The 11,542-nt window shown below is 39.8% G+C and overlaps 1 protein-coding gene across 1 annotated transcript; it reads left to right on the top strand.

Moving 5' to 3' along the window:
- Positions 1–8,160: 8,160 nt before the first annotated feature.
- LOC134812896 (proline dehydrogenase 1, mitochondrial-like) lies at positions 8,161–10,226 on the top strand. Its single transcript, XM_063820500.1, is given in 2 exon segments — positions 8,161–9,696; positions 9,698–10,226. Coding segments are annotated over 2 exon segments (1,812 nt in total). The 5' UTR covers positions 8,161–8,166; the 3' UTR covers positions 9,980–10,226.
- The last annotated feature ends 1,316 nt before the right edge of the window (positions 10,227–11,542 follow it).

Below are 11,542 nucleotides of genomic sequence, written 5' to 3'. Positions count from 1 at the left end.
AATTGTATTTAACTTTCCTCATCAAATCGCTGTTTAATTTCTTATATGGATCATCCGTAAACATTACTACAAATTACAATCCCCTTTTCTGCGGGGTTCCGACTAAGTAATTAGATAAAAGAATCTTAAATATTATCTATAATCAAACTCTGTGCACGAGACATTTGGTATTATGCAACGAATAAACGGCTTATCATACAGATTATATATACTACCTGCCTCCCTAACAATACTACCTCATGCCTACATAACACCTGATCATTAACAATGGTCAATGCATCGCGCTACAACAAATTATAGCATGTTTAGTTTGCAATTGTAAAATGTATATTGCTTCATTTTGTGCGCGCATGCATGCAGCTCAGAGGGAATGGCGCCCTCTCTCATGTCTTTGTAGTTGAGTTTTGTGCAGATAGGTATCTAAAGCTAGGTACGTTGTTAAGAATATCTAATATATTTATCTTACATAGTCACGTTGTTGTTGGTTGTTATGGTTACAATAATTTAATCGCCGGGTATTAAATCCGTCCTATTTTGTAAACGTGACTCGTATTCGTGGTTACTATATCCGCTAATGTACCACAAGACGTGACGTGAGGTAGTAAATTATGATATTTTGGGCTTTTAGAGTAATTGTATTGCAATTTCGGGCTTTTTAGCGGGTAGCTTTGTGCAACCGTTTTTCATTTTCAATGACGTTATAAAAGGTAAGGTACGTGATAGTGTTCGTTCATCTTCCTCTCCATTTGTAGCGCGATGCACTACTGGGTCGCGCGCGCATCAAATAATGCTTCTCGCAACCACTTCGGTAGATCGGCGAGATGCACCACTGTGCCTCACCGAGCTGCGAAGGATTGACATCGTGAATCAACCTCTCCATATTTCGATCTTTATAACCAGTTTTTATACGAAAATTCGTTTGTAGCACTCTTCTGACACCGTTGTTGAAATTTTAAATAGCTTTAATTAATTTACCTTTGACCATTGTTAATGGTCTGGCCCGGTGCGCGCTACTTCGTAGCACTTGCCATTTCGAGAAGAAAGCGGCGCGCGCTACTTCGAAGAAATTTAGACGAGTAACATCCGTCAAATTTACCTTTGATAACGGGGTGTTTATCGTTAAATATTTTTATTTTAGGTCACAAATTCAATTGTTAATGCCACCTTTGCCACCAAGTCAGTTTTACTGTTCAAATTGTCGTTCAGCAAACTTCTCCAACGCGGTTCAGTTCTCCAACGGGGATAATTTTATGAGTTGGTATTTTCCATCAATGTAGTTGCAATTTCGCACTCTCAGCCCACATAATAGCTCTAATAGTCCTCAAAACATTTTACTGTGCTGCATAAAATCGTCTGGTTCTACCTTACAGGGCGATGATATGACGCTTTGACAATTGTACTCTTGTCTCTTGTCCAGTACCTTCGCTGTGCAGTCAGCAGTGTGCTTTAGTTTTGTGCTGCAGCGTTGTACTACTTACCTGGGGACCTCAGGCTATCATGTTCATAAACACCGAATAGAGATTACCCCTTAGTTCCATGGCCAAATAATACGGTAAAATAATTCGGGCAAATTTTATTTGTGAAATAAATTTATTCGGGTGACATGTTCCATGCCCAAATAATTTGCGTGCGGAAATCGATACGCGTATTGGTTGCGTCGGGTGAGATCGAGACTGCGACCACCTAAGTTTAAATTAGGATGAAAATTACGTAAACATCACGTAAACTAGTGTAACAACCAATGTGCAGAAGCAAATTAGTGTCCTTCATATATTTTCTATAAACTTTTTTGTGTTATAAATTTAAGAAAATAGGGTTGACATATCTAAATTAAGTTGTTTGAACTTTCATAGTCAAGAATAATTCCTTCGCAATTAACATGTTTGACCAACTTAAATTAATATAAAGATATAAGGACTGGGGAGGGATCATGTTTTGTGTCCGTTTTTGTCCGTTCGGTACCCTATATTTTCAAAACGGACAAAAAGTAGGGCGGACAAGAACGGAACAAAAACAAACAAGAATGTTGTGGAAATAACATTTAGATGCTTCCTCCTCCTCTTCCTCAGTCCTCCTCAGTCCTCCTCCTCCTTCTCAGTCCTCCTCGTCCTCTTCCTCAGTCCTCCTCAGTCATCCTCCTCGGTTCTCTTCATGCCTCAGTCGTCCTAAATATCAGATAATAAAACATTGGTTCTTGGGAACCCGAAAATGACTCACTGCAGCTCCTCAATAAAATGGCTAATCGTGTAATCGATGTGTAGTGTAATAGCGTTGTTATCATTAGTGTTATGATGATATGCGTTAGGTAATCCCAGAAACATTTAGGACAACGAAATGCAATTATAGTAATAATAGTATTGATTACAACCGCAGCGACTATGTTATTTGAGTGAAATTTAAAAAATTCGTGCGCAAGTTCACGAATTTTTTTAGCCCGAATATTTCAGTCGATGCGAAAAATGTGGGTTAAAAATTCGGGCAAATTTTATTTGGGTGAAAAATTTGAGTGAAAATTCGGGCATGGAACTTAGGGGTAATGACAGGCTGAGCGCGGCCCAGTAATGTACTAGAGTAGTACTACCTATTAGTTTATATCGTTCAATATTTATTCTATTCGAGAATAAGGTTGAGAGAAAACTAAATTTATCTTTTCATCATAAGTCCGTGATAAAGTCCTTTTGTTGACTTTTATATTGTTCACATGTGAAGCAGCATTCCATTCCAGGACCCGTGTTGTCTTAATTTTCATCTTAGAGGCTGCTATAGTTGTTGTATTAGGTATGGCCTAGGGCGAGGGCCCTGCTGTATTTATAAACCCCTCCGGGATAGAATAAGATTATGATAATCCCGGCTCCCGCTAAATAGATTTTGATAATCCCGCCTCCCGCTGTTAGTTTTTTCCCGCTGAATGAATAACCCCGGCATAGTTTGTATAATCCCGTCCCGCTATTTGGTTCGACCCGGTTCAGTTATTTAACAGATATTAATTTGTCTCTCATGAATAAGGCTAGTTTTAATCTTCCCACGAGAATATCTGTTCGGCGCTTAATTAATGTCACGTGTCCTGATGACACGTATCACGTGACCTCCCACTACGACGCGCATTCGTCAAAAATAACACGTGACCTATAACCTAACGTAAGAAATATAGATCTGCTTGGCACGTGCCAGGAGTTGGCAAAGTTCCAGCAAGCTCCTTGTTATTGAATATCTTGGACCAGTTCCAAAACCTGTTCATTAGTTTCGTTTGACCGTTATTGCGCATGGATCTTAGTTCAGCCTCAGAGGAGGATAACCCCTTATTTGATGTTAGAGTGGAGGAACTTCTCCAAAACCGTACACCAGCTTCAACCATCAAAGTGAACAATTGGGCAGAAAACAAATTTGATACCTGGCTGGAAACCACGAGCTTTCCCTATCTATCCTTTGAAGATGTTGACTACGACAGATTGAATTACATAATGGAGCGCTTTCTTTGCGACGTTGGGGAGAAATTGAAATACCGCTCAATGCATTCCGTTATAACTGCCTTGAATAGGAAGCTCAAGGAAAGGTCCGTCGACCAAGACCTTTTTGTGACCAAACGGTACGAGCGGTTCAGGCGAGTGTATGATGGGTGGCTGAAAGAAAAACAGGCGTCTGATATCAGTTCTCCAACTAATAAGGCTGGTTACATCACAGAGGCTGAGGAAGAAAGATTGTGGGATAGTGGAGTATTCGGGATCAGCACACCTATTCAGCTGCTAACCACAGTAATATTTCTGTTGTGCAAAATATTCACGCTCCGTGGTGGAGATTAGTTGAAACAACTTAAATCCGGTGACATCACGATCACAAAGCTTAAAGACAGGTGTGAAGTTTGGTACAGAGAACGCAGGTCAAAGAATAAACAACCGGGTTTGAAGAGCATTAACAAAGAACGGAAACAGGTGCAGCATTTTGATCCAATCAACGAGTCATACTCGAGATCGTTTTCCTTTGTTTACCAAGTGTTTCTGAGTAAATCTCACCCCAAAGTGTCCGATCCTGAGTCGAAACTGCAACTCCTTCAACATTGTTTAACTTTGAAAAAATGTAAGAACTTACAGGAAGCTAAAGTGTGGTTCTGTAACCGGAGAGTAGTAGGGAAGAATTACCCAAAAGAACTATTCGAAAAAGCGATGGAAGAAGCCAAAATAGATCACAAAGGAAGGAACCTCTCCCTGCGATCTATCAGACCCTCCTCAATACACAGGATGGCAAAGAATAACGTTCACCCCGAAAAGATGAGGAAAAGAACCGGTCACTCTTCCATCTCTGCCCTGAACCAGTACACACGGTAAAAATAAAAATATTATAACACACATAACCCCGGCATGCGCAGGGATTATATTTCAATTTTTCCCGCGACGCGCGGGAAAAATTGATAATAATTTCGAGTGCGAAGCACGAGGGATTATTATGAAAATAACCCCGAGGTGCTTTAGCACGAGGGGTTATTTTAATATAACTTAAGCTTGCCGGTGTTATGTGTTATAAACCCCTCCGGGTTAGTGCTAGGACCATTACATTTTATATTTTACTCTTAATTCTTGTTATTGGAGGTAATCATCATGATTATTCGAAATGGAATTGAAGAAGTAATAGCCGTATATTGAAATTCATTAGAATTAGTCAGATAGAAGTATATAAAATTAGATAAATAGAATTTATAGAACCAATAAGGTAATCGATTTAATTCACAAAATCTGGATTCTGTAGTCTGAAAAAGGCTACTTTCATTAGCAAACAAGTTATCAGTAAAAGTCAAAATAAACAATTATTTGAATTTAGGATTGTCCAAGATCTCGGTTCATCGATATGTAGAATTAAAACCAACAAGGTAACAGATGTAATACATCAAATCTGGAGTCTGTTATCAGAAAAAGGCTACTTTAAATAGCAAACAAGTAATTAGCAGGAGGAAACAAGTTTGCATGCTGGGTTTTGGAATATCTCGACGATTGGGTAGTCGGAATTCAAACACCTTCAGTCTGCACGGTGGGGATGCGAGAATGGTTGAAATTTCTTCTGCTGATAGCTCTTGTTCGAATCTGGAATTTAAAAAAAATTAATTGAGCTCAATCATAGTATTAAGTTAAACTTAAGCATTGTAAATAATTGACATTTTAGGGTTGAAATTAACTAGCTGAAATTTCAAAAACTTAGTTAAACTGGGTTAATTATAATATTTTTATTTTTACCGTGTGTACTGGTTCAGGGCAGAGATGGAAGAGTGACCGGTTCTTTTCCTCATCTTTTCGGGGTGAACGTTATTCTTTGCCATCCTGTGTATTGAGGAGGGTCTGATAGATCGCAGGGAGAGGTTCCTTCCTTTGTGATCTATTTTGGCTTCTTCCATCGCTTTTTCGAATAGTTCTTTTGGGTAATTCTTCCCTACTACTCTCCGGTTACAGAACCACACTTTAGCTTCCTGTAAGTTCTTACATTTTTTCAAAGTTAAACAATGTTGAAGGAGTTGCAGTTTCGACTCAGGATCGGACACTTTGGGGTGAGATTTACTCAGAAACACTTGGTAAACAAAGGAAAACGATCTCGAGTATGACTCGTTGATTGGATCAAAATGCTGCACCTGTTTCCGTTCTTTGTTAATGCTCTTCAAACCCGGTTGTTTATTCTTTGACCTGCGTTCTCTGTACCAAACTTCACACCTGTCTTTAAGCTTTGTGATCGTGATGTCACCGGATTTAAGTTGTTTCAACTAATCTCCACCACGGAGCGTGAATATTTTGCACAACAGAAATATTACTGTGGTTAGCAGCTGAATAGGTGTGCTGATCCCGAATACTCCACTATCCCACAATCTTTCTTCCTCAGCCTCTGTGATGTAACCAGCCTTATTAGTTGGAGAACTGATATCAGACGCCTGTTTTTCTTTCAGCCACCCATCATACACTCGCCTGAACCGCTCGTACCGTTTGGTCACAAAAAGGTCTTGGTCGACGGACCTTTCCTTGAGCTTCCTATTCAAGGCAGTTATAACGGAATGCATTGAGCGGTATTTCAATTTCTCCCCAACGTCGCAAAGAAAGCGCTCCATTATGTAATTCAATCTGTCGTAGTCAACATCTTCAAAGGATAGATAGGGAAAGCTCGTGGTTTCCAGCCAGGTATCAAATTTGTTTTCTGCCCAATTGTTCACTTTGATGGTTGAAGCTGGTGTACGGTTTTGGAGAAGTTCCTCCACTCTAACATCAAATAAGGGGTTATCCTCCTCTGAGGCTGAACTAAGATCCATGCGCAATAACGGTCAAACGAAACTAATGAACAGGTTTTGGAACTGGTCCAAGATATTCAATAACAAGGAGCTTGCTGGAACTTTGCCAACTCCTGGCACGTGCCAAGCAGATCTATATTTATTACGTTAGGTTATAGGTCACGTGTTATTTTTGACGAATGCGCGTCGTAGTGGGAGGTCACGTGATACGTGTCATCAGGACACGTGACATTAATTAAGCGCCGAACAGATATTCTCGTGGGAAGATTAAAACTAGCCTTATTCATGAGAGACAAATTAATATCTGTTAAATAACTGAACCGGGTCGAACCAAATAGCGGGACGGGATTATACAAACTATGCCGGGGTTATTCATTCAGCGGGAAAAAACTAACAGCGGGAGGCGGGATTATCAAAATCTATTTAGCGGGAGCCGGGATTATCAGAATCTTATTCTATCCCGGAGGGGTTTATAATTAACCCAGTTTAACTAAGTTTTTGAAATTTCAGCTAGTTAATTTCAACCCTAAAATGTCAATTATTTACAATGCTTAAGTTTAACTTAATACTATGATTGAGCTCAATTAATTTTTTTTAAATTCCAGATTCGAACAAGAGCTATCAGCAGAAGAAATTTCAACCATTCTCGCATCCCCACCGTGCAGACTGAAGGTGTTTGAATTCCGACTACCCAATCGTCGAGATATTCCAAAACCCAGCATGCAAACTTGTTTCCTCCTGCTAATTACTTGTTTGCTATTTAAAGTAGCCTTTTTCTGATAACAGACTCCAGATTTGATGTATTACATCTGTTACCTTGTTGGTTTTAATTCTACATATCGATGAACCGAGATCTTGGACAATCCTAAATTCAAATAATTGTTTATTTTGACTTTTACTGATAACTTGTTTGCTAATGAAAGTAGCCTTTTTCAGACTACAGAATCCAGATTTTGTGAATTAAATCGATTACCTTATTGGTTCTATAAATTCTATTTATCTAATTTTATATACTTCTATCTGACTAATTCTAATGAATTTCAATATACGGCTATTACTTCTTCAATTCCATTTCGAATAATCATGATGATTACCTCCAATAACAAGAATTAAGAGTAAAATATAAAATGTAATGGTCCTAGCACTAACCCGGAGGGGTTTATAACACATAACACCGGCAAGCTTAAGTTATATTAAAATAACCCCTCGTGCTAAAGCACCTCGGGGTTATTTTCATAATAATCCCTCGTGCTTCGCACTCGAAATTATTATCAATTTTTCCCGCGCGTCGCGGGAAAAATTGAAATATAATCCCTGCGCATGCCGGGGTTATGTGTGTTATATTTGGGTCGTGTTCTTGTATCCTGTCAGTTTTAACTTAGCACCGTGCTTAATTGATAATTGCTTGAGTTTGTAAGGAGTATCTCTAATTTTATCATGAACAGTAGACACATTTGGAGAGTTTCCTGTTCGGTGCAGTCGTGCAGATTCTTTTGAAAGTTATACTTATAATTTAAGTCGTGTCTCGTGATTAATATGTAACTGAATTTTCCAAGATTTAATTTCACAAATTGTCATGCATACTTATACTTTAAAAGCCTAGTATGTCTGCTTGCGATTATTCAATAACCTATGCAGTATGCATTATAACGCAGCTTTCTCTGCCAATAGTATATTATGAGATACATGGTTATAATAATTTTGAAACTTTACCGTTGGTGATACTGATAGTGGCTTGCTGTTCCTCTTTGATGTTCCTCGGGAACCTTTTACCGACAAGATTTTACATTGATGCATTTATTTATCATATCAAGAAAGTTCAAAGCTTTGCTTGATGCCTTGGTATTATGATATAATATTCCTTGTATTTTCCTATAATAAATTTCGTATGAAATGTCAGTTTTACAGTGATGCTAAGAGTCAACAATGTACTGAGATCAACAAGTTTGGGGGCTCTCCCCCGATACGGACGTCTGCAAGCTCTACCCCAACTTCAGCACAGCACTCCAGCCCGTCACAAACGCTCTGACGCACAAACTGACAGTCACGTTGTTCCGCCCGTTCTCCTGAACTTCCAGGATGCGAAAGCAGCGTATGAGTCGAAAAACACGTTTGAACTGTTTAGATCCCGTATTGTGCTGGGTCTGTGTGGTATTGATTCCATTGTAAATAACAACGAGAAACTCTTGAAGTTCTCCAAAATAATGCTGCCGAAAAAGATGTTTGATTCTGTTATGAGGATGACGTTTTATGGTCAGTTTGTCGGTGGAGCTGATGTGAATGATCTCCGACCAAAACTCTCAAAAATGCAGGAGTACGGGGTGAAGCCCATCCTGGATTACTCAGTTGAAGCAGATCTGAAGGAGGAAGAAACAGATGAGATTCCCGAGATTGCTGTTACAGAAGTGCAGTTTAAGCAGGATTCCATTTCCTCCAAACGTAACACCCACCAAGCGGTAGCTCGAGCTTATCCTTACAAAGGAGAAGACATTTGTGAGGAGAACTTGAAAATGATCCTGGAATGTTTGGAGACAGCGAGCCAAGTTGGTGATAAAAACGCATTCTCCGCCATCAAGGTCACAGGTCTGGGTAAACCCAACGCACTGCTTGAAGGCTCTCATTTTTTGCATCGGATCCAGGAGTTGTATATCAAACATTCCCAAACATTTGAAGGTACGCTGCCCTCCTATATCAACACCAAGTACCTGCCTAAAGATGTACTAGGACCCAAAGAACTTCTTGCAGAACTAAGAATGACGCTCGATAATTTCCGAGCTATGTTGACCAGTCTGGGCGCTGATTTAAACGAAAGTGAAATCACAGATATGTATAATTCAATGTCTCCGGATGAAATGGGCCATATTAAATACCACAGATTCCGTGAATTTTGCATGCCTGGTCCACCTGAGAAACCACTCTACACCGTGTTAACACATCTCAATCTTCCTGATGGTAAAATTAAAATGAGTGCCGATCACTTAGAAGCTATTAATAGAGTCGAAGAAAGACTGATTGTGCTGTGCGACCGCGCAGTTGAGTTGGATGCCAAGATACTCATCGACGCTGAACAGACCTACTTCCAACCTATGATAGGCTACTTTGCGAACAAGATGATGTCCCGATATAACAAGGAAAACGTTCACGTGTTCAACACGTATCAGTGTTATCTAAAGTCCACCCCGTCCCAGCATATCTATGATGCAGATAAAGCGAACGTGCTGGGTTACAAACTCGGCGCAAAGCTTGTCCGTGGCGCGTACATGGAACAAGAACGCCAACGTGCGCTCGACCTTAACTACGAGGACCCTATATACCCCGATAAAGCACACACGAACTCATGCTACCACAATATGGTTGAAATCGTCCTGAAGCAGATCGAAAGACAGAAATGTCAGGTGATAATAGCATCCCACAACGAATTCACCATCCAGTACGTTGTGGTCTGTGGAGCGAATGAGACAGTCCGGCATTTGTCCGGCAAACGGAGGTATCTTCTTCGGGCAGCTGCTTGGAATGTGTGATCAAGTCACGTACTTGTTAGGAGCAGGTGGGTACTGCAGCTATAAGTACGTACCGTACGGACCCATTGAGGCTGTGTTACCGTATCTGTCCCGGCGTGCGTACGAGAATAAGGGAATGTTGAAGGGGAGTCAGAAGGAAATTGAGCTGCTGAAAGGAGAGCTGAAGAGAAGGAGATGGAGTGTGTTCAGTACTGCTAATTAGGGGTGATTGTATGGTTAACTAGGAACGCTTTATTTAAACAGTGACCCAGGTTGAATTTGCTAGATTTATATCTAGAAACCCAGGCCCTTTGTAATCATTGTACAATGTACATTGTACATCGTACATTGGATTTAACTAAATGTGTGTTGCTAGAATGCGTACTTTTTTTTATCGAAAATCTTTCAAAGCGACATACAGAATTAAACTTAGTCGAATTCATTAAAATTGTATACCTTTATCGGTAATATAAATTGAATAACTCGAAAATTAAAATCGCTAGGGAAGTTATATCATATATAGGATATAATAGGATGTTTTTACATTTTGTATCAGCTGCATGCACCGTATGTTAAAAATAAAAACTTACTCTACAATTAACAATGGATTTTGCGCATATGGTTATGTATTTTATTCAGTTTAAGAGGATTCACCCTAATTTTTTTGTGATACTCGAGGGGGAGTATCACAAGTGATACTCGTGATTATTTCCGGCGAAAATGGTCAAATTCTCAGATTCAAAAACACTCATGATCCTTACCTGAGGACCCCAGGCTATTATGTTCATTAATAAAGATTTGGCGGAATGACAGGCTGAGCGCGGCACAGTAATCATGATCCCCCTACTCGTTTTCGAAATAGTTGACCAGCAAACTAAACCCGTGACAGACATTTTGAGGGGGTCACGGACCCAAGCATCAACTGAACTGCTATGCTATGTTGCAAAATGATATGTAGCTTTAGTTTTGCAGTTTATAAGGTTGTTATTATGCGGTACCAAAAGTTGTTTAAAAATGTTTAAAATGTTTTTGTCGAATGTCGCGTCGTGCAAAAACTTAAATTTGTTGTTTAGTATTTTAATAGTTTGTAAAGAGCGCGAGCGTGCTAAATCACTTTTTCTACAACAGTTAATCTTCGAGATTGTTTTAAAAGGGCGCGCCCGCCCCGACCCTTCAATCGATGTTTTTTTCGGACGCTGAGCTTCCGAATCACCGCCATGACATGCTCCCTGGCCTTGACGGATGTTACTCGTCTAAATTTCTTCGAAGTAGCGCGCGCCGCTTTTTTCTTGACGGCAAGCAGCAAGTGCTACGAAGTAGCGCGCGCCGGGCCAGACCATTAATAAATATAAATATAATTAACAATGGTCAACACATGCTCCCCTGACGAGATATTGGCGAAAAACTGTCCCGATCACGTGATATGACCGTATAATGTATAAGGAAGGGTTATGTTTTCAGCAAATGCTTTGTTAAGGATTGGGTTAGGGTTATAGGATCAAATTAGAGGGTTAGCTAGGGTTTCGAATAGTCGTTCAGGACCAGCTAGAGAACGGGTTGAAAAAGTCACGTGACAGTCGAGTGTAGAGTGATTAATCATCATCCGATCCAGTTTGTAACTTCCATAGTATTATATCAATTATTTAGACATTTAATTCATAGCCAAAATATAAAATGGAACAAATATGCCCACGTACGTGTACATTTTCGAATAACTGTCAGATTAGATTAAATAAGAGTACAAGAACTGCATGGGAGGTGGGAGCGCCAACAGTATCCGTTATAG

This window comes from Bolinopsis microptera, chromosome 3 (assembly GCF_026151205.1).
Source record: "Bolinopsis microptera isolate Bmic1 chromosome 3, MBARI_Bmic_1.0, whole genome shotgun sequence".
NCBI classification, from domain to species: Eukaryota; Metazoa; Ctenophora; class Tentaculata; order Lobata; family Bolinopsidae; genus Bolinopsis; species Bolinopsis microptera.
This window is presented reverse-complemented; position numbering and strand designations above follow the sequence as displayed.